This window comes from Marmota monax, unplaced genomic scaffold (assembly GCF_021218885.2).
Source record: "Marmota monax isolate L192 unplaced genomic scaffold, Marmota_monax_Labrador192_F-V1.1 WCK01_AAM20220418_F8-fsc00026, whole genome shotgun sequence".
NCBI classification, from domain to species: Eukaryota; Metazoa; Chordata; class Mammalia; order Rodentia; family Sciuridae; genus Marmota; species Marmota monax.
Genome location: NW_026693108.1, coordinates 16,477,280 through 16,502,128, shown reverse-complemented (window position 1 = coordinate 16,502,128; position 24,849 = coordinate 16,477,280). Strand labels below are relative to the sequence as shown.

At 37.9% G+C, this 24,849-nt stretch overlaps 1 protein-coding gene across 2 annotated transcripts in view; it reads left to right on the top strand.

Annotated features, from left to right (window-relative positions):
* Gpc6 (glypican 6) overlaps positions 1-24,849 on the top strand; it is a 1,048,357-nt gene that overhangs the window by 262,402 nt on the left and 761,106 nt on the right. For both annotated transcript variants that reach the window (XM_058582789.1, XM_046454952.2), the window contains exon 2: positions 7,438-7,596. In XM_058582789.1, coding sequence (XP_058438772.1) covers positions 7,438-7,596 — 159 coding nt within the window. The remainder of the gene's footprint in view (positions 1-7,437; positions 7,597-24,849) is intronic.

Below are 24,849 nucleotides of genomic sequence, written 5' to 3'. Positions count from 1 at the left end.
TTCGCCTCTTTCCTTACATGGTTGGCTCCAGTCAGATTTTTTTAGCACCACATAAAGAAACTGACTAGTTGTTTGAGGAATCATATCAAATGATGGGGAAACTCTGAGGCTGGTAGCAGATATGCACATCAACTATGCGGATTTCAGTAGTTCAAACACAGAAAACTTTGACACAGACTGCACAGTCTGAAGAAATCTAAAAACCAAGAGTGCACTTTGATCCGATTGAATTTGGGGGGTTAGGAATTGAAGCTCTCTGTTAAATCTTGCCATCTTCTTTTCACTTTTTAGTGTTTTATTTCCTTTCCACCTCTGGGGAAGGGCAAGGCTAGTCATTTCTCTCCATACTCCAAAGCTCTGTATAAACCAAGAGTTTGGTTTACTGGTGGTCTGTGTAGTGTCACTCATTTGGGGCACTTTGGTTTCTGCTTGTTTGTGCGTTTGTGTGGAGTGCTCATTCTGAGATCGCGGGTGTCACCTCTGAGGGCAGAGAGGTTGTGGAAGCAGACCTGCACAGGCTGGTTAATGAGGTTCTCCTGTCTGCTGCTCTTGACTAAAGTGAAAGTCACCAAGCCTATTCCTGGCTGCTCTCAGACCCAGAGCCATCTCTAGAGGGAGTGGGATCTGGAGGGATCACATTTCTGCTGTCACCACAGCATCTTGGAGTGAAAATGAACATCTGGGCAGGCATTTGGGATATGATGCGGTGAAGAGTGACACATAATTGAAGGGGGCACATGGAAAAACAGCCCTATCTCTTCTTTCTTGGGAAACAGAAGATAATTTATAGTCTCTGAGCTCACTCTGTAACTTCCTGGTGGAACCCCCTTCTTCTAACCTACATTTCCCTTATTTATCTTAAAGCTGGAGGAGAGCCCTTTAAAAATGCCAGGACACAGAGAATTCACTGGTATTAACTTCAGGTGCCCTAAGAAATGTCAACCTGCATAATCCACTTCACATAACCCCCTGTCTGGTCTTGCTGGGTTTGAGCTTGTCATAATGATTTGCACCCCGAAGCTGTCAATCACTGTTTGATGAATAAAGATACAGTGAGCATCATTTGTCAATTCCTCACTTCCTGCATTCAAGGTCTCTTATCCTGATCTTTCATGTTGTTAGTGGTCTTTGACACATCTGCCTCTTCCTCAGTTGAGCCAAATGTTACATTTAATTATTTATTTGATTTATTATAAAGAACCCAAGGCACTGAGTGCAGTGGTGCATGCCTGTCATGCCAGCAGCTCAGGAGGTTAAGGCAGGAGGATCACAAGTTCAAAGCCAGCTTCAGCAATTTGGCAAAGCCCTAGGCAACTTAGCGAGACCCTGTCTCAAAATGAAAGATTTTAAAAGGAGTGCTGGGATGTGGCTCAGTGGTTAAACACCGCTGGGTTCAATCCCTGGTACTTCAAAAAAAAAAAGAACCTAAGGCAAGAGAAAGGAATGTGAGTGGGAAACCCCAAATGGCAGTACTTCCTCCTCCTTCATAAGTTTCAACTTTGAAATCATCTCATTATCATATCTAATACTTTTTAGTTTGGGGAAGTATTCAAGATGAGAAAATTTCATATCCTTCTATTTAGAGAAATTGGAACAGGAAGGGGAAGAGCCAGTTTCTTCACGTGGTGAAGTGGCTACAAGTGTGATTGCAGAAGTTAAATATGGCTGGCAGGCATTGCAGGCCATGTGGCCTCTGTTGTAACCATGTTTGTTCTGCTCTGATACTAATGCAGTCAAAGAAAGCATACAAGAGAAGGAGTATGACAGTCATGATGAAACTTTATTTATGGACTCTTGAATTTGAACTTTTTTCTGGTGCAGATTATTATTCTCTGATTTTTGTTTTCTAACCACTGCTCACAGGTTCCACAAAAGCAGGGAGTGAACAGGATTTGGCCCAGAGGCTATGCTTTGCAGACCCCAAAATGAGTTTTACTAATCCTCCAAGCATTCAGAATCATTAGGGTGTTTGGGAGAATTGGAACAGCCTCTGATTAGCAAAAAGGAAGAGCTGCACCTTGATACCATAGCAGCACCCCTTCCACCCCCAAATGTATCCAAAATGTTCCAAGTCAGAGACATGTGATTGTTGAAGGACTAATAATATTGAAGAAGCCAGTTCAGACTTTTCATTGTGAAATTGCTGAAGATGCTTCCATTTCCCCCAACATCTGTCCATCTTTCCCTCCCAGGAAGTTTTCACAAGTTTGCTATTGCAGAGCTTGGAGACATTAAGACATGCAATGTGACTGTTGATTTTGTGATCCTGCTAAACTTTGATGCCCCTTTGTCATTACATGGAGAGACCATAGACCTTCCAATAGATGGACAGTGCTTGTGAATTTAGTATTTATAGATGGCAAAATTTTGAGGATACTGAAAACTCTCTTGCACAAATCACACATATTTATTTGTTCACTAAAATTTTTTGAAAAGAATTAAGGGAGCATACATGTGCCGGGAATTATTCTTTGTTGGCATCAAATACTTACTAATTTTAGTATTAATGAGATATTAGAGGAGACACATTTTTTTTTCCTGAAGAAATTGATACTTCTTATCTATTCATTTTTCATGTTTTTAAAAGTGGAGTTTGGTTCAATTGCTTACTATTAGAATTTTCTAATGGTAAAGTGTAACATATGACATCATTATAAATGAACGATTTTTAGTCAATACTTCAATCTGTTTTGCATTTTGGTTTCTAACTTCATATTTGACAATAGAATTAGAATTAGAATATCTGCTATAGTTAATAATTATAATATCTGCTATAGTTAATATTTTCTAGGCACTAGGCTAAACCTTTTCCCTGATTTATCTCATAATATGATATCATTAATTCCATTTTTACAGGAGAACAATTGAGATATTAACCAACTCACTCTTAACATCACATAGCTTGAAATAGAAAGGGCAACTTACAGAACGTCTGATTTTAGCTCTCATTAGTGGACTTAATATGGATGTCACTTGTCATACTAGAAATATTAAAATAAAGAACTTCAATATTTGGAAATAGGACTATTGTGACATTAAAATACTCAAATAATATAATAAAAAGTAAACTATAAAGAAATCTTCAAAAGTGAGGAACGATTTAATAATGAATGAAAGAGGAAGCAAGATTATAAATTTGTTAAGTGATAGCTACAATGACAGATGTTCTGTACTTTCTGGACAGAGAGCTACTTGCAGGTTAAAGAATAACCAGCCTTTATGGACATGGACCTGGATTTAGATGAAAAAAATTTAGAGCAGCTCTGAACCTGATTCATTCTTAAGCTGACAGAGTAATCCTGGTATCTAGATGTTTTAAGTTTTTCTTCTAAGTAGTTAATGTCTAGGAAGGGGAAAACATGCTCAAACCCATGTCATTCTAACTCTAGATTCGGCCTATGTGTTTGGCAGATAATAGCTCAAAGCCTAATTACATAGCTATCAGAGGTCGGTCGACAATCTCAAATCTCTGGCCACATTCAGTGGATCTTTAGTATCAACAACTTTGCAGCATACTCCATTCTCTGACCTTTTTTTTAACCATTTTCTAAATCCCCTTCCTCCATTGCCTACTCTATTATACACTCATAAAATGTCCATTTCTCAAGATTTAGCGTATCAGCACTGTGTTCTGCTTCTAAATTATTACAGTGGAGCTAGAGCTTTTGCAGAAAAACTGAGCAAAATAAAATGATTTTTTTTTATTGCCCCGAGGGAGCAGTTCTGTTTGGGATATTTGTGGAAGAAACCCCATGGGTTTACATTTATGAGATTATGTCTGATAAAAGCCATTATAATCTCTTATCACTATAAGAATACCAGTATTTTATGTCAAGTAGAAGTAAGATGCTTATTCCTAGTGGGATAGATTTACACAAAAATTATTTCATGGTCTGTGTGTGTGTGTGTGTGTAGAGGTGTTGGTTCATGAAAGAGTATTAAGTGGCTGCCTTACTAACTCAATGCAATAATTTCTTGTTTGCAGAAATGGAAATGCTCTCATTTCTTTTTATTTTTATTGGGACCCTGATAGAAAGAAAACTAGAGATAGAGATAGACAAGCATAGAGACCAGGAATTGCAGGGATAGGGGAATGATTTCATCTGAGAACACTGATTGACATAGTGATCATGTGCCCCATGTCATAAATGATGCTAAGTTAAAATCAGTTTTTGCTTCCTGAAATTCTTGAATTTTTCACATAACCAAGCAAAGAAACAAGGAGGGCTTCCTCTATACTGTTAAGAAGGAAAAGAAGGAATTAACTGAGGGCCATGGGAGAAAAAAAAAAAAAAAAAACACTGACCAAAGTAGTGTTGAAAGAATGAGAAAATCACCTGCTATCCAAGTGATGTACACAAATCCAGTATTGGGTGTTCCGCTGAAGAAAGTATGTTTGCTTTGGAAAATATTCTCACATCATGCACTGTCCTTATCAGCTGTCTTCCCCATGAAGGGTCCTTCTGCTGGATATCCTATTTCCCAAGTACTCCGAGATGAAAAAAAAAAAAAATCAGAGCATGATCGGATCTTTATTATAATATTCTTCTTTAATGGGAGGGAATTTATGAATGACAAAATCATTAGAAGAGTGAGAGATTTTGTGCATGGGTTTGTTTTATCCTCATCAGATAGGCTTAATAGTTAGGAAAAGTAAATTAGTGGTGCATGGACCATTTGGTTTTGAAAAAGTCACTCCTGCTTGGTGTCTTAAGCTCTCAAGCCAGGCTTCTCAGTGGGACGTAAGTATCGAAATTTCTTTGGGGAAGAATTTCACAATTCACATAGTTCTGTCCTCTTAATTTTGGTATTGTCAAAATCTTCAAGTCAAAGATGACAGGAACATAACAGTGCTGAACAAGTTTAGCTATCACTCATAGGTGGAGCCACAATCCAACCTAGGGAACAGTGGACGTCTCAGTCAGAGATTCTTAGAAAGAATTTTTATCCCCATTCCTCCTCCCTTACCCTCCCAACCCTCTGCCCTATCTAGAGTTCTTCTAATCCTGCCATACTCCCCCTCCCTACCCCACTATGAATCAGCCTCCTTATATCAGAGAAAACATTCAGCATTTGGTTTTTTGGGATTGGCTAACTTCACTTAGCATTATCTTCTCTAACTCCCTCCATTTGCCTGAAAATGCCATGATTTTATTCTCTTATTGCTGAGTAATATTCCACTGTGTATATATGCCACATTTTCTTTATCCATAAATCTACTGAAGGACATCTAGGTTGGTTTCACCCTTTAGCTATTGTGAATTGTGCTGCAATAAACATTGATGTGGCTGTGTCCCTGCAGTAGGCTGTTTTTAAGTCCTTTGGGTATAGACCGAGGAGTGGATAGCTGGGTCAAAAGGTGGTTTCATTCCCAGTTTTCCAAGGAATATCCGTACTGCTTTCCATATTGACTGCACCATTTTACAGTTCCAGCAGCAATGTATAAGTGTGGCTTTTCCCCCACATCCTTACCAACACTTACTGTAGCGCGTATTCTTGATGACTGCCATTCTGACTGGAGTGCAATGAAATCTTAGAGTAGTTTTGATTTGAATTTCTCTAATTGATAGAGACATTGAACTTTTTTTATATATTTGTTGATTGATTGTATATCATCTGTGAATTGTCTGTTTAATTCCTTGGCCCATTTATTGATTGGGTTATTTGGTTTTTTGGTGTTTAGCTTTTTGAGTTCTTTATATACCCTAAAGATTAGTGCTCTATCTGATATACAAGTGGTAAAAATTTGCTCCCAAGCTGTAGGCTCTATGTTTACCTCACTGATTGTTTCTTTTGCTGAGATGAAACTTTTTAGTTTGAATCCATCCCATTTATTCATTCTTGATTTTAATTCTTGCACTATAGGAGTCTTATTAAGCTAGTAGGGGCCTAATCCAATATGATGACTATTTGGGCCTACTTTTGCAGTAACAAAACAGCATGGTATTGGCACCAAAATAGACTGGTAGACCAATGGTACAGAATAGAGGACACAGAGTCTAACCTACATAATTACAGTTATTTTATATTAGAGAAAGATGCCAAAAACATACATTGGAGAAAAGATAGCCTGTTCAACAAATGGTGCTGAGAAAACTGGAAATCCATATTCAAGAAAATGAATTTAAACCTGTATCTCTCACCATGTACAAAACTCAACTCAAAGTGGATCAAGAACCTAGGAATTAATAGATCTTTAATAAAATTCATTTTTCTTTAAACAATCTTTAACAAAGAACATGTTTTATCTTCAGGTTTTTAAAGCTGGCATTTAGTACCAAACTATGTGAAGAACCATGAGACACCTTGTATTCCCAGAAAGCTATAAGACATTCTTTTTTTTCTTTTAACCATACTAGGAATTGAACATACGGTCTCATGCAAACTGGGCACTCTTTCATATATATTGTTAAATGTTATAAATAAATTTTAACCATAGCATCAAATATCTGTTGATCTTTATTAAAGATCTTTATTAAAGACCATTTAAAGAAAGTGATCTTTAATTGTTCATTTGGTTTTCAACACCCTACAATGACTTTAATCTCAGGGGTCATTTTTAAATTTTATTTAGCAAGGCATTGACTGGGGTTATTTCTTTACTCCAGAGGGCTTGATAAACATTTTTGACATAAACTGAGCTACATCAATTGGAAACTTACATCTCATGCAACAACAGATTGTTTTAATTTTATGAAGCAAAGGATTGGCTTTTATTTGCAAATAGCACCAAAGAAAGCAATATTATCAAAAGAAGTGGCCTGATAGATCAAGAGATAAATTGGCTGCATTAAATATTTCATTCCCTTTTATTCTACATTTTCATATGGCATAAACACTAATTAAACTCCTCAATGGCTTCCTCCTTCCAAGAGAACATTTTCTCTCTGACAAGAAATGTCAGCTAAAGAATGTGTGGTTTACAGGAGACCTGCCATTAAAAACACGTGTCGATTTCACCTGGTGAAGAGCTCATTTGTTTCCATAATCTGATTGGCAGAGATAACAGGAAGCTCTTACCACAGGCTCTCACCCACTGATGTGATGGAACCCAGTGCCTTTGCCTTGATGTGGTTTCCAAAGACAAACACCCTTTAGACTGTGATATATCTTGTTATCTAGTGTTGCCTGGTACATTTCAAGTAAAAGTGGGAAAAAAAGCCATGGTGTTTTGAGGGTTTTAAGGCATCTTTGCCTATATGATGATGGTGGGGTGCAGAAACTAACTCCAGGTTCAACTGAAGTCCTTCAGGTGTTTGGAATGGGTTTGCAGATATGCTGAGGCCCAGAGAGAGCTCCTGCCCATGGGTCCATGGGTAGGGAAGTAGAAGGGAGGGGTATCCCAGGATTCAGTAAACTGTTAGAGATGCGAAATCTCCAGAATCTGCTAGAAAACCTTGCCATTCCATACTCATGTTTTCATGCTTCTCATTGCAGGGGAACACTTAAGAATCTGTCCTCAGGAATATACGTGCTGCACCACAGAAATGGAAGACAAGCTGAGCCAACAGAGCAAACTAGAATTTGAGAACCTCGTGGAAGAGACCAGCCATTTTGTGCGGACCACTTTTGTGTCCAGGCACAAGAAGTTTGATGGTAGGTGAAACGGTTTGGCTTCACTTAGTTTTTCTCAGAGAAAAGGTGTGCTTTTCTGTGAGAATCATGCTGTTTTATGAAAAGCTTTTTTTTTTTTTGAAGGAGATTTTCATTCCCTCTTTAACATTTATAGTATTGTCTATTTTTAGGAAAAGCATGAACTTTCTTGACAATGTGTGATTTTTTACAATGGAATCTTGGAAAAAAATCTGATTTACCCAAAAGCCATTTTGCATTTGTGCTTTGCCTATAAAATTTATTCTGAAAGATTTAGCTCAACTTTTCATTTTTAGGGTGATTCTAAACCAGGTTTTGTCACTGGGGCTTGTCTTCTACTTTCATATGGGGATATTAAGTTTTTAAAAATTGTGTCAGTTAAGATTACTTGATATATAACATCACTTCTAAGAAGACAGACTCGTCTTAGCTGCCAGTGACATGGACTCCTTTATTTTAGAGTTTGCTATTGTGATAACACATCTTACATGGTACTCATGACACATTCTACATAAGATTTAGATCTTCCTTCGCTTTCCTGTTTATAAACAATCTACTTCATTTCTTTGTTCTATTGGTTTCATAAATATTTTTGGATTCGAAAGCACAAAGACCAAAAGCAATTATTACTGAGTTTCAGCACAGAATTTTCTCAACAGAGCCTCAGAGAAGTAATCAAATGCAATCTGATTTTTAAAAGCAATGTTAATAATGATAACAATAAGGTTAAATATTTTTGGATGGTGCAGTTTTTTAGGGCTCAAAGAAGTGAATGTTCCTTTCTATGATTGTAAACCAGGCTTGTGAACGGTGGCAAGCCTGCCTTATGTCCCCTCCAACATATCACATTGCCCTAGGGCAAAAGAGTTACTGCTCATTTTCTTTACCCTGTTCAGTTAGGTACAGCAGAGCCATCTTGGGAAAGCTTACAAAGTCTTTTCTGTGTAGTAGGACAAATGTTCTACTTCATTGCTGTTTTAAACTATTATTGTGACACTGATTTCTTTCAAATTAATCCTCCAAGTTAGAAAAGACTTGGTCACCCGTGTTTTCGGTTCTCATGGTGATATGACATTTTCCATGTACGTGACTAGGACTTCATCTTTTCTGCAAGTATGCTTCAATGTCTTCATATTCCTTGTTTTTCTCTTGCTCTGTTTATAACTTTTTCTGGGGGTATATACGAAAATAATTCCTTATTTAGCAGCCATGCAATGCAGGTTGTTCCCTCGAATACAACTGGGGAGTAAAAAGAGGTTGCCCTTGACTGACAGATTACAAATCTAGTGGCATTCAGGGACTCTGTGTTTCGGGGACGACAATCTGTCATTTCAAATTGAGGCAAATTGAGACATCTAGTTATTTGTTACAAAAGCAGGTGAAGTGATCTGCTGTTACTGATTTTTATCTATGTCATTGGAAAACATAGTGCCTTCCCAAAGTTCTGCTCCTGGTGATGCTAAAATAAATCAAGGGCAGTATTCACAATTGATCATTTATATTTCTTTTAAGAAAAATATTAAATGTTATGTAGTTTTATGGTGAGAGGTTTTTTTTTGTTTTTTTTTTTTGATAAGTAAAGCTATTCAAGAAGACTGAACCAGATACTTCTGAGATTATCATATGAGTAGCTCTTAATATCTTTGGGTCTACACAATTTAATCCCAGATCTCATTTGTCTTTGTTTTATTACAGAAGTCTCAATCTCTCTCTCTCTCTCTCTCTCTCTGTCTCTCTCTCTCTGTCTCTCTCCCCCCCCCCCTTCCCTCCCTCTCCCTCTCCCAGGTGTGTTTTAAATTGTTCTAGTGTACTTAAGGGTGTGATGTCAATCAGTTTGACAGGACATTGATTTTGCTCAGATTAGATCTGACACGGGGTGATGAATTCTTTAGCAACAGTTGTATTAGGCTGCCATGAGGGAGAAGTTAAGATTTTTTCCCCCCTTGGCAAAATTTCATCCAGACTTTACAAAAAAAAAAAAATTTAATGATTATTTTCATCTCTTAGAGCCCATTCTTAACAATATTATCATTATCATCCTCTATTTAAAAAGTCATCATAGTATTTTCTGCCTTTTTTTTTCCCAGTCCAGGGAATAGAACCCAGAACCTTGTACATCTCCAGCCCCTCCACTGGCTTTTTACAAAAACACTTTCTCCTGGCATTTATTGATGAGTTTCAGTTCTCATGAGTACAGAAGAACTGTCTAGGATGACTTGGAGAATGTTACCTTCTGAATTTTATTTTCTCACATGAAGCCAATGCTCCTGTAAAGGACTTTGAGTTTCTTATTAGTAACTTCCACAGTGAGTCATTTTGCATTTTTCCTGGAGTCTCTTTATCCAGAATGTTCTGTTTGAGGTTCTGCCTCAGGTGCCACTTTCTCAGAGAGATAGGTCTGTCATTTGTATTTTGTACATCTTTGTGGGCTCTAAGGTACTATTGTGAAGACAACAAAAACTACTGCTTAATTTAAAATCGTGAGGCACTGACTTTCCTTCCCACTTTCATTAAGTACAACAACAATTTCGACTTCCCTGATATGTGTGAGTCAGTCCATGGTACATTCAAAGAGGTTAAATCCAATCACTGGGATAATTAGTTTCCGGTTGTTGTTTTCCTTATTATATTATAATGTCTTGATTCCATTTAACTTTTTGGTTTCTGGCAGACATGATTCTCTTTTAAAATTTGAGATTCTAATATGCTTAATATAAAACCACATGCTTCTCATGGTCATATTTTTTCCAGTATTTAATTAATATTTTGGGTAAGATTTATCATAAGATTTATTTAGAAGATACCACTGTGTACATTTGCCAATAATTATTGGAAGGTGGGCATCTAAACCTGAATTCATAGGAACTCTTCCTCAACTTTTCCGAAATCACCAAGCTTTGCTTTGCAGTCCCATTGAGAGTAACATTTTCAGCCGATGGACAATTGAAAAAGTATATAGTGCCCCTTGCAGAAATTTCATTCTTTGGTAGAACATTTTCTTATCACTGGGTATCTGGTTTTTTTTCCCCCTGACTATGAGGATAAAATTGAAATTTTATCAAGAGTATGTATAAAATAGGGGGTTATGTTCTTGGCACTGGTGCTTCTCCCAGTGTCCTGTGGAATTTTGTTTTCTCCTTTCTCTGGCCAAATTCCTACCTGGCTTTTTAATCAGTCACCCCCGTAAGCCCCTCCCCCCTTTGTCTGGGGTCCCTACAAAGTTCCCTCTGAACTTTACAGGGGTGTTCTCAACATGCTTTGTAGCCGAGCCCCGTTTTTGGTTTGCTTCACAGGGTCTAGTGTCCTGGACAAAAAGCCTTCCCTGTGCAGCTGGTAGAGTGACCACAGCTTTGTCCCCTCCCTTCTTACCTTTCTCCTCTGCCACATACCTTAGAAACCCACAAGTCCAAAAACAGCTGCAGGAAATCACATTGAAAGGCAGACAAAGGGAAGGTCCTGTTGGGCTCCCCCTCTTTTAACTTGAATTGTGTCTTTGGGGACCTGTCAATTTGGCATTTCTGTTTCAATGCCTACCTCTTTTATGCTCCTAAGTGCTTTGTTAGGATCCCAGGAAAGGGAGAACTGCTATTACTGATAGTGAGAGTAAGAAGAGAAAACACCTGGCCCAGATCCTCAGTCTTGAAGAAGCTAACCCTGTTTCTCAGGGGGAGATTGCAAGGCAGTCACACAATTACGAAGCAGCAGGGTCAGGGTCCTGCCCCAGGCCCACCACAGAAGGATCCTTGCTCTCAGCCTCCTCTACCCCATAATCTCCCCAGTGCTTTCTAGTGCTCACTTGGGCTGGCAGTTCATGGTCAACCAGCCATCCATCTATCTCCCCCGCCTGTCCTGTCCCAGTTTTTGTGGGAAGGAAGTGGAAATGACCGTCAGAGAAAAGTGGAAGGAGATGTTTTTAATCCTTAAAAAAGAAAATTGCTCACCTAAATATAGCACAAGCCCCCAAGGAGCCTGGAGCTTGGAAAGGGAGAATGACTTGCCAATTTCCATCAAGAACAAGGGAGCCAAGAGTGTAACCTGATACATACATCCGTCTTATAAATAGTAATGTTAGAGGAAATCAATGTTTGGTTGAAATTCTAACTCAACTTTTATTTTGGGTGGACACTGGTGAAAATGATTGATATTTCTTTAACAAGGCCATAGTGATATTGGTGGGTCAGGAATCCAGCCACATTTGAGAAAAGATGGAAAGAATGTTGATTGGGAAGCTGTGCCTAAATTAAAGGGAATGAAAAAAAAAAAAAGGTTATTGAATCAATGAAAGCCCATTGTTTATTCTCCCTACCTCACAAGACATAGTGTTTTCTATCTTGATTTAGAGGCTAGCACTCTGTTTTCTAAGCATGTCTGTGGACTATGGATTATTCAGAGACAGGGATATTTGCTTGAATGGATATTTTATTTTGGTTATTTTATTTTCCTTTAGATTGATTTGAGTGGAAATTTATTCACATTCGGAACTCCATATGAGGTTTTGTGTTTAGTATGTTCTTCTTCGTCTTATTATTTTTCTTTTCTTCCTGGTTTTTATTTATGTATTTTAATGATATACATTTGTCCAGAGATTTTGGCAGCAAGTACATTTTTAAAAGCAAATTTTAAAAAATGAACAGTGATTTCCATCTTCATGAAGAACTTGTTCTGTTGTAACACCTCTGAATACCCATTGCACTGAATGTGAAAATAATTTATATACAGAAGCATAATATTTTTATGCTGCAAATCTGCTTGTGTTTTCTTTTTAAATATCATTTCTCATCTATATACTGTAGAGATGACAATAATGTAATGACTTCTTTAAAATATAGCCTAATTTTCTCAGAGAATGCACTTATATGAAAAAGAAAAAAAAATCCTAAGTACTTTTCCATATGGTGGTAGAATCCTCCACATTTCTTGTCACATGGGTGATGTTTTGTGTACCTGCACGTGTGCTTTTGTGTTTCCATTTGAAAACCTATATTTTTAGAGCCCCCTCGGTAGAAGGCACTTGGCTAATTGTGTAGCAGATAAAAAAGATGACTAAAGGTGACTAAAATATGGTCCTGGCCTCTCAAGGAGTTTACCTTTTGAGGGAGACATAAACAGAAGACAAACACTAAAGAAGGCAGAATTGACTGTGTGCTAAAAAAGAAATCCACTGGAAACAGAGGAGGTAGTGAGAATTCTGTTTAGAGAAATCACAGGATTTTTGAAAACCTGGCAATCTAATACCCCCTAAAGAATGTATTAACATTGTGGTCATTAAAGAGGTGGCAGGAGGAGACAGAGGCTCCACTCCACGGATTTTGTATGCACATCTACAGAGCCCTTAGGACATATTAGCATAGTTAATATCGATTTACTTCCAAAGGATTTAGTTTATTGATAATTATCAAATACCTATGATGTAGATATTTTGCAAAGATTTCATATTCCTTGTTTCTGTCTGCCGTTGTATTGTGGAGAAAAAAACCACAATTGTAGAGCCTAAGTCAGAGCATTGTTCTTCTTTAATCTTTGGTTTGGCTGTGCTAAGGTACGTTTGACTCTAAATGACAGATTTGATCTGATCCACTCTAGATGTCTCCTATTCTTTTGGGAGTAGCATTCTAGCTTGGCCGTGTTCTTCTCTTGGTAGAGCTTGTAGACTCTCAAGCCAGACAGGTGGAGTCAGGAAGCCCCTTAAGGCGTGGAGAACTGACACTCTGTCTTCCCAGTTCTCAGTGACCAAACCAAATCTCATGGTCCTTCTTGACGTTAGTAGGGGAGGAGATTATACTACTTCACAGAGGTGGAGATGGAGGAGAGGGTACATATTTCCATGATAATTTATTATAGTTCACACCTGAGCATCTTTGTGACTCCCATCCAGTGTTTTCCTCACCACTTTGACTGTTTTTTAATGGATTTCCCAGGAATTCCAGACCAATAAGTATTCTCTCAATCAAGTGCAGTTAGGCACAACTGTTATACCACTACCTATCTTATCCTAACACAGTGATGTACACAGGCATAGCCACACACAGATACAGAGGAACACTCACACCTACACACAACACACAACATACTTCCATGGTGTCATTGCAAGAATTAGCAGACATAATATTGCCATTTCATGAGGGTTTCAATGTTAATCATGGTAGGAAGCAATAAAGTGAATGCATAGGCTTCCATTGCAGTCACAGACATTTTGTGTGAAAGACAGTCTTCTTGAATCCAGAACATTCTGAGGTGAGTTTTAGAAATTAGAGAAATTGTCTCACTGGCACTGGAAAGTAATCTGCCAGATTTTGCTAAAAGTAGGCCTTCCAAAATGAAAATCAGCTGATGAGGGATTTGGCTTTGACAGAGCTGGTGGGTGGGTTTATAAATCACAATACCTTGTTTGCACAATGCTGAAGGAGATGATCCTTACTAACTGGGCCTTTTCTTTGCAGTGCACAAAGAACCCAGATCTCTGTACAGGTGGAATCTGTCCTCCTTTCTCTCTTCCTTCCTCCCTCCTCCCTTTTCCTTCCTTCCCCCTTTCTTTATCCCCGCTCAGACTTTGGCAGATCTCTCAAACTTAAGGATGTACACTGCTAATCAACTGCTTCATGGCTTCTGTGATATATTACCAATCTTTTTCTAATTCTCAGACCCCTACCACACACCTCAAAGTAACTTAAAATATGTTATGCTCACGGTGTAGTTGAAATATCATCATCTTATTATCACCAATTCCCTTGCATGGTGGCTTTGCTGAGCAGCTGTTTCACAGACAAGCCAATTTCTTTTAAGTATTGCTCTATCAGACTCTGAAACCAGCCCTACCAGAAGGGTTCTTGGTCATGAATGTTAATGAGCAGACAAGTATCTGTGCTCTGACAGAGGCTCACTAATCCTTTGAGTAAGTATGGGTGAATTACAGGAGAAATTTTATTTAAGTTAAATTGATCTGCCACTGAATAGAGAAAACTGATTTTCTTATTTTAATGAAAATCAAGAAAAAATATTTAATGGGGGCATAAATTAGGGCTCTCTGGAAATACTTTTGCCTTTCGACCTGAGAACACAGTAGTCCGGTGTAGACTGCCCAAACTGCATAGTGTGTGTGACACTAGGGAACTTGGTGTCTCCAGTGTGATCTGTAGAGCAGTGGGAAATGGAGAAAAGTCCCTCCCTCTGACGGGATTTGGTGTCACGGGATTCTTGATCTTCCTTAGTGATCAGGAGTAGAAATAAAAACGGTCATTCTCTCCTCCACTGAGAAAATACAAAATTTCCTTTTTATAAACAAATAAAATGGCAAAGTCACAAAAAAATAGTTTTTGTACTTCTAAGATTCAGAAGAAGATTCAAGTGAATCTGTGTCTGAAAGCACATAGCCAAGGCCTAATTGATTCCTTGAGGTGGACACGTGGGAACAGGATGGGAAGAAAGACAGTCATTATTGAAACTGGTTGATGAGTCCATAAGGATTTATTGGATTATTCTTATCATTGTATAGGTCTATGGAATATCCATAATAGAAAAAGATTTTTTAAAGAAGAGAGGACATATACATGATAGGTGATTTCAACTTGCGAATTCGTGGTAGATGCCCAACAGTGTCAACCAGTATTGCCATTTTCTTTTCTTGTCCACTCCATAGTAAATCACACTGAACTCACCATTTTCAAATTGCAAAGGTGAATGCAACTTATCAGATCCAAATGACTTAGCGTTGGCTTCCACCCAGTATCCTGTTGTTGTTTTACTGGATGTGGCATCTCTAGTCTATCCCTGTGAACTAGTTAAAACAGCACTTAAGCTTTAGATTTTCCCATAGTGTGATTCAAAATGCTAAACTCTTCTTTACCAGATGTGTGGACACAAAGATAAACAGAGTATTTGGTCCGGTTTGGAACCTGAATGTGTAAAAAACACATTTCCCAGGGTGGCACTATTGAGAATCATTATTGAGGTGGGACCTAGTTGGAGATCTTTAGGTCACTGAAGGTGTGTCCTGGATGGAAATTGCAAGACTCTAGACCCTTTCTAGCAGTTCTCTATTTTCTTTCCTGGCTATGTCATGAACATTTTCACTCTGCAATATGTTCCCACCATGATGTACTACCTCACCCCAAGTCCAGAACAACAGGACTAATTGGTCATGAACTGGAATAACAAAATTGGGAGACAGAATCAACCTTTTCTCTTTATAATTTGATTATTTCAGGTATTTTGTTACAGTGACAGAAAACAGACTGACATTGTATTCAATCACAAATGTCAAGATTCAAAGACAATGTAAGGTGTGTTTTAAAATGTTAAAATTGTAATATTTCTATATAATTGAATAGGTATTATTATATAATTCAAGAGTGATTTGGGATTGGATCATTAACTACAACAAGAGCTAATGGGACTCTTTTTAGCAAATCCATTGAAGAAGCAGCTTGCCTAAATAATTCATTTCCTATGATTCCATTTATTTCATTAGGATAAGAATTCTGAACCAAATATGGAGGAAGAGTCAATGGCCAGTGAACAATAAACTTAAATGCTTCTTAAAGCTCAAGAAAGTTTTTAAAAAATCACTTATTACAGTTTCAGAGTGTGCCATTCTTTCAAAAGGTTTGTTATATTCATCAAATAGACAAATATTATACTTGGGATGATAGTATATACGAGTTCATTGTCTTTATACTCTTTCCTTCCTACTCCTAGATTAATTGAATACAAACAACTTGAAAATGAAAAGCAAACTTTGAAATAAGGTATCTGGAAATATGAGCACCAGTGTTTGAAGAAATTCTTTTGTTTCTGAAGGTTCCTTTGAATATTTCTCTTTTAGAGACAATAATTCTGTGGTCATTATGGGCTTTAGTTCTCTCAGGATTCCTGTCTCCTTCTCCTTAGTGCTTAGTTAGTTGACACTTTATCATTTTCACTTATTTAGGGTTCTTTTAATAGTGTTCTTTAAAAAATATGATCCATTGCATATTCTCTGTTGGAGTCTAAGTTCATTAAGTATATGGATTAGGTCTCCTATTTCTATTTTATCTTCCTATGCTTGACTTAATATGGAATATATTTAATATTGCTACTGTGTTGTCTGAGCATGGTACCAACCTGTGTAGACCCAAGGGCACATACCAGTTAGATGAGTTACTTAAGTTCCTATAATAAATACAACAGAAGAAAATAGGAAGCCTTGAATTCTAGTATCTAGTAACTCATAGGTCCCATAAACCTGAAAGCCACACATGACTTCTGCAGTTCCATTGGATTTAGTGGAACTAATTTAAAAGTCTCAGTTCTCCAAAGGAAAGCAAGAAGCAGCAGGCTGGGTGTGTTGTTCTTTATCACACCCGTGTGCATGTCTGCATGCCCACCTACACACACATGCATGGGCACATGAATGACAGGAGGTAAAGATGCACACGATTCTTTCTCTTGGAGGATCAATTAACATACAATTTCTCCCAGCTACTACTCAGAAATAATTTTTTTTAATTGCAGTGCTGGAAACCCATACCAAGCCCTGGAGCATGCTATTCAGCTGTTGTGCCACTGAGTTACATCCCCAGCCCAGAAATTTTTGTTTTTCTTAAATATCCTCCATTCATGAAACAAGTAGTCTGCAGGTCACTTCATTTATCCCTGGTGCAAATGGCACTGAGATATTAGCTATCAGGACATAGAACTGTCCAGAATTTTAAAGAGGTTTTCAAATCTTTCCTCCAGTGTGTTAAAGTTGGTGTATGTTTGACCAATAACAGGTCTCCATTTATAAGGAGTATTTAAGCACCTGTTGCCCAGCAAATGATGCTTTTTTAAATACATTAAACAAGTCTCCCTTTTTTCCTTACACCCAAGATGAGTAATTCATTTGATCTTCTGCAGATCAATACTGTGCTTTATTATTTGAATTTTTAAAATTTGTACACTCCAAAATTTATAGTTCATCGGTTCAAATGTATTTTTATTTTTTTACAATCTATAAAATCCTTTTTAATTTCTGAGTTACTATTTCTGCTAGAGTGGTATTTTCTGAGGCCAGATCACCAAACATTCTTTCTCTTTCTTGTTTCTTTCGGTACTACGTATTTAACCCAAGGATGGTTTACCTTGAGCTTCATCCCAGCTCTTTTCTTTTGTTTTATTTTGAGACAGCATCTTGCTAAGTTGCTTAGAATCTAAGTTGCTGAGTTTCACCTTCAACTTTGGACCCTCTTGCCACAGCCTCCATAGTCAGTGGGATTGTAGGTATACACCACAGTGCTTGGAAGTAACTTTATTTTAAATGGCATTTTCTGATTTGAGCATAATGTGTTTATTGTAGAAAACTAGAAAAACTTAACTTTAGCAAGTTAAATTATTTTAAATGATTTTAAATGTATGCATAACTTGGAAGAAAACAACAGCAAGAGCCTGATCTTTGAGAAAACTGATATAAAATGTCTCAATTATTAATATCTGGTTACTCAGGAAAATTTATCTAAATAACTTCTAATAAAAAAGTAAAAAGGGGGATTCTTAATTTCTTTGTTAAATATAAATAGAACATTAAAAGTGGACTCTCATCCCTGAAGGAGAAATGGGACATACTATTATCTGGAGATAATATTCCCCTCCCCAACACTATGTAACATTTGATCAATACAACTTTGGACTTTTCTTATAATTTAGTTGATATTCTCTATGTAGAGTCAAAGTAGAAGTTTATAGCAACATAGTTCTGAAGATTTGGGTGATGTAATGTATCATGATTGATTTTAAAGATTAGGTCAAGGAAGTACCTAACATAAATCCTCCCGTGAAGTAATAAGGAAAGTAGAGAATTGAGACAAATGAAAGCATCTCTTTGAGCAACACTGCAAGGTTTGCTAACTTTGTCTGCCTGATCATTATTAGGTCAGTCAGACTTATTCTCACTCTACATTACCTGCAAAAGGTATCCTAAGTGTTTTAGTCTGCTTTTGTGTTGATATGAGTGATGTATCTGACAAGAACTATGTAGAGGAAGAAGCATTTATTTTGGCTCATACTTTAAGAGGTTCAGTCCATGTCAGCAGACTCTGGCTCTGGGCCCAAGGTGAGGTAGAAAATCATGTCGAAAGGATGTAATAGAAGAAAGCAGCTCAGAGCATGGCATGGTGGAAGGATGTGGTAGACAAACAAGGTACCCCTGGTGTTGCAATCGGGAAACAGAGAGAGTGAGAGAGCACTTTGCTTACCAAGGACAAACTATAAACCCCCAAGGCACATCCTCAGTGATCTGTTTCCTTTAGGCACACCCTATCTGCCTACTCTTGTTGCCTGATTAATAATCTACTGATTAGTTTATACCTCTCATAATCTAATTATTTCACCTCTCATAATTCTTGCATTGTTTTACCCATGAGCTTTTGGGGGACAACACATATCTAAATCACGATATTCTATCCTTGGCCCCCCAAAGCTCATGCCCATCTCACAATGCAACATACATTTCGTCCAGTTCCAAGGGTCTCCATAGTCTTGATGGTTTCAGCATTGCCAGAATTCCACATCCAAAATATCTGAGACTCAAGACAAACTCTTAACTGTGTGAGTAAAGATCAAAAGAGAGTTATATATATCTGATATATAATGGCACAGAGTAAACATTTCCATTCTAAAAGAGAAAAATAGAGATAGAGACAGAGGGATGGGACCAAAGCAAGACTGAAATTCAGCTGGGCAAATAGGTTCTGTAGGTCCAAGTCCAGCATCTGGGGCACATGGCATTGTGATGTTCCCTCCCAAGGGTGTGTGTAGTGCTTACCCCAAAGGCCTTGCTGCTTGCAGCTCATGTGGTTTCTCTCTTGTCTTGTTTCTGCTTAATTCCTGCAGCTTTGTTCAATAGAGTTCCATGTTTCTGGCATGTCTTAATCTTCAGGGTTACCAGTGCAGCTTTGGCTTCCTTCTCACATCTTCATGCATCACCCTCTCAATAACTGTCCCCAGGGACTCCAACCTGGCCTACCTACTAGGCCTTCCTTTGAAATCTTGGTGGAGGCCTCCCTGACTCCTCTAACTCCAGCATCTGTAATCCTGCCAAAGCAGAACCATGCATTTGAAACCAAGATCTGCCCCCATTTCCAACAGTAGCCAAGTCTCTGAGTGCCTAGGCAGCTAAGCATAGGGAAACAACTTCTATACAGGACCCCCTGTGTATGCAGATCACCCCAGGGTTTCTTCTGAAACATTTTTACTTTTAAACCTGTGAGCCTGAAATGGGTGTGGTCTTGCTAATTCCTGAGATGCCATCGTTCTTACTGTTTCTGGGTAAAGTACATAGCATCTCTTTCATAGCTGTAATCTTGTTAACAACCAGAATTTCCTTAACCCCAGTATGAGTCTCACTTTTCCTATCATACTGCAGTTCTCCCCCCAAAATCTTTCTGCTCTGCTTTCTACTCCTGATTATCATAGTAAACTTGACTAAAAGCCACCAGCGGTGTTGTGCCACCACCTGAATGCTATGCTGCCTTAGAACTTCCTCTGCCAGATTGATTAGACCATCACCTTTCAATTGAGTCTTACAGAAAGTTTTAGGGATTAGGAAAAATGTAGAGAGCTTCTTTTCCAGAACACAACCTAAATAGTCTCTAGTCCAATTTTCAACAGAATCCTCCTCCTCTGAAAGCTTATGAACCCAGACTTTACCGTCCACAGTCCTCTTGGCATTTTCATCCTTTGAGCTCCCACCAGAATTCCTCATAAACTCTGCTTACAACATTCTAAAGCTTTTCCAGCTTGCATCTCTAATCTTCTCAAACTTCTTCTCCTCACACACTAGCTCCAAAAGCTTCTGAACTACTTGGTAAGGTTATTCAGAGCAATGAGCTCACTTCTAGGAACCATTACTGTGACCAGAAGACCTGAGAAGGACAACTTAGACAAGGAAAAGTTAACTGTGGGCTTATGGTTTCAGAGGATCACTTCACAGTCAGCTGACTATATAGTTCTCGGTCCAGGGTGAGGCAGAACATTATGATGGAATGTCATATGGAGGAAAATAGGACTTGGCAGCCAGGAAGCAAAGAGAGAGCGCTACTCACAAAGCACAAAATATAAACCTCAGTGATCCACCTACCCCAGCCACATCTCACCTACCCAGTTACCACCCAGTTAATCCACATTAGTGGATTAATCCACTGATGACATCGCGACACTTACAATCCAACCATTTCACCCTGGAACATCCCTTCATTGTCTAACACATGAGCTTTGGGGGACACCTCATATGCAAACCATGACCCTATGGTAGTAACTTCTAATTGTATCTTTAAGAGCATTCCAAGTCCTCATACAAAGAGAGGATTAGGAATCAGGCAAAAGTTCTCACCATTTTCAAGATTTAGCTTCTATTTAGGGTGTAGAACTTAGAATTATATTCTGAAACTAAAGAAAATAGAGAACCACTTTGAATTAATATGTTATATGCTTTTAAAATCCTAAACACATTTGCAACAAGTAGTGTGTGTATATGTATGTGTGTTGGTGTGTGTATGTGTTTCAGTAGTTGAGATTATTTTTGCTAGTTCTAAACAAAGAAACTCTATTTTTTTCCCCTCATAGATGCCAGGAACCTAAAGTAGTCGCTACATTCTTTTCCTTACTCATTTTCCTTAATTGGGGAAAGGTTCACTGTGTTTAGGACATTAGGTCAAATTCTATTTTAGAAATTTAGCCCTGCAAACAGCAAAGGCTGGAGGTGGTAACCTAGGGTTCAGGTATAGGATGTACATTTTATTGAATCTGGGCCAAATTGTTTTTCCTTTTCAAAATAAAGCCCTCACAAAACTGTCTGATTTGAAAATATGAGGTACATAAGGAGTCGAGGAACACTCTGGCAAAGAATGAGCATTTACTCTGTGATGGTCTCCGCTGTGCTTCACCCTTGTAACCAGCTCACCTTCTTGACCATAGGAGCCGAGAGTCCCATAGAATCACATGGACAAGTACACATAATGCACATAAAATATTAGAATCAAGTGATTTCATGAAAAGAGGATCATAAACAACCTTATGAAAAGATAGAATGAAAATTTTTCTTAAACTCACGAAGGATTTAGAAATGTAGAAATTGGATGGATAGCAAGGAGGTGCAGAATCCAGAGTAAAATAGAGATAATTCCATGTGGTGGAGCAAAGAATGTTTAACTAAAGAGCAATGGACCCGTTGTTAAGCTCCTGCAGTATGTGTAAATGTGGAAAATTCAGCCTATTCTCTGAAAATCAATGGGTGTTCTTGTTTATTTTCATTTAAATAATTGAATTGGCTCTTGAGTTTGAACTTATACAGACAAAAGTTAAAATCCCTGTTGAACACTTTCTAACAAAGTTTACACCGTGGGGTTTGTTCTGTTTAATTGATGGCTGACAGCAGGCATGTGGATTATAGAGCAAAAGGCCTTCATTTGGTTCCTCCATGTGCTAGTGTATGTGTGTGTGTGTGTGTGTCTGTATAACAGTATTTTAGAATAATGAATGAACTTCAGGGATCTATGATTGAGTTCAATTTTTTATTGTCAATGTATATGACTTCTTTACATTAAGGACTATTAAAATGTGTGGCCCTACTTCAGTTCCATATAGCAGACTTTCTACTGTGTTTTCTAGGGAATTAAAGATTTCAGAGGACTTTTCCTATGCAAGTGTAGTCTTCAAGTTTCTCACATACATGGTATAATCACAAAAATTGTTGTGTGGTTTGTCTGATTAAGAAAATGAACATTAGGTTGCATAAGGCCATGCCATACACACCATATGTCTCGGTTTACAAAAGTCGTTGTCCTGCTCATCATGGTCAGATGAGAAATTTTCTCATGTCAGATCCCAATTGAAAAACAAATATATTATTATTGCTAAATTTCATGTTATACTTTGCAAAAAGATATATTTCCGTATCAAATATTTGCATAAATTATCCCCAATAATATTAGATGCAAATTTATAGTACAAGGGCCCTCCCATAAATATTCTGATCATCAACAGTGATGGGTACATGACTGATAATTGCCCAGTATGTGTAATTAATTGAATTTTCTCCATAACCATTTAGTACACAACTGACTTAGTACATAGATCACTGGGGATGGATGAATACAAACAGTTTCATATACTCAGTTTTTTCAGGTCATTGGAGCCTGTCTAGCCCTGTTGAAGTCTACCTCAATCAAGACCGTACATCTTTACAATGTTTATTAAATACCTATTGATTTTTCAGTTTCTTTTTAGTACTCTTAAATCCTCAGATAAAATGTATAATTCTCTTTTTAATATTTATTTTTCAGTTGTAGTTGGACACAATACCTTTATTTATTTTTATGTGGTGCTGCGGGTTGAACCCAGGGCCTCCACATGTGCGAGGCGAGTGCTCTACCGCTGGGCCACAAGCCCAGCCCTAAAATGTATAATTTTTAAAGGCATCTAAAGTCTTCCTTTGTTGGAGTCATCAGCAATGGCGTGATGCATGGTACCATGGTGCACTCTTGGCATGCTGCCAAGGGTGAATGATCCATGGTGCATAGTGGGATAACTAATGGCATTTCTTTATCCTCTGATTCACTAGCTGTGGTTAATATTGACCACATTCATTTGTGCATAGTTTTTGAATAGGGCAAGACATTAAGATCTCTTATAATAAACATCACCCAGGATTACCTGCACACCAAAATGGATTTCTTACCAATGAGTAATTCTGCTCTTCACTGCAACCCTTCAGGGAAAATGCCAGAATTCAATGAAGTCCTCCGGCCCTCTGATGGAGTTCTTCATTAGGGTCCTTTTGTTGGAGTAATCCAGTTCTGGTCTGTTCCTCTCCTCATCTGAATGAAGTGCATTTTAAGGCCCATTGATTTTAGGCAAAGTTGAGAAATGGATTTTAAAGAAACAGGAAAAATAACAATATATTTTTCTTCCCTGTGAGAATTTTGCTCGCCACCCAGCATAGCCCTGTGATTTTTGTGGAAGCATAATTGAAGCTACCTTGATAATGGAGTGGAAAGGTCAGCTATTTGTCTTCCCACTAATGTGAAACCCTAAATATGGTTTTGTTCTGTGCTCTCCTTGTCCATTGGCTGCATTTTTAAACCCTTATGTATTGGAGCAACAATCAAGAACTATATCCTTGTTGTTAAATATCTTAACCTCACTTGCAATGTCCCTTTTAAAATAAGTAATACAGTGAAAGAAATGAAGCACTGGTAACCTTTAGAAAGGCTAAAGAACATGAGATGTAAAGACTAATGAGCTTTTTGTCTTCGAAAACATTTTCTTGCCATTTAAACAAACATCCTCCTATGGAGTGAACCATGTTGGTACCGAGCCAGCATTTTAACCTAAATGCAGAAGTTGTTCTTTCTTTCCATTAGGTAATAGGATAGTCAATTTAAATACTATAATTAATTACTTCCCCTGGAATAATACGGTTTAGAAAAATAACACAGGGTTTAAATAGATATGAAGACTAAAGAGAAAGAGGTGTCTATAAAATATTTTAAATAAGACTGATATACATGTCTATCAATAATTATGCCACATAGAGTAACCTCTTGTTATTGTTTTTCAAAAAATGAAGTTCTTATGCTTCAACAGTGTTTTCTTTTCTGTTTTACCCAGACATCAAAAATAAACATCATCCTAACTTACACTTTCTATTTCACATAAACTGACAATGATGAGATTAGGAAACACTGTGTAATGTACGAGGGCTAAAAGGTTTTCTTTTTGACTATTTGTTTGCAAAACAAGCCCTGCTCATGGAGGATCATGTATTGAAAGCTAAACCAGCATGCTGGGTGCTCATTAGACATAACTTAGAAAGATTCTCTGGTCTGCTTTCCTGGCCCCCCAGTTGGAGATAGTTGTATATGTTTCAATTAAAATCTCCATTTACTTCCAGCTGGCAATGTTAGCATCCATTCTACAGATAGAGAGCAAAGGTCACAGACTCCTGCCTGAACAGACATTAAAAAAAAATATGCCATTTGCCTTCCCTCTTGCAGATACCTGTGAGCCACCCATTGCAGGCCTGGGAATGGGGGAGAAGATTCTGCAGGGTCAAACTCCACGGGGACTTTCACCTTATTTACTGATGTCTCTTTGGTAGCTGTCTGTCCAGATGCTGCAACGGCTGTTGCTTTGTGGATTGGGATTCAGCAGCAGCTGTTGTTCTTTGCTAAAGCGTGTTTCTGAAATTCAAAATTTAATAGTCTGAGACCCTAGTCATTGAGAGCTATGCTGAAAGTTAATTTG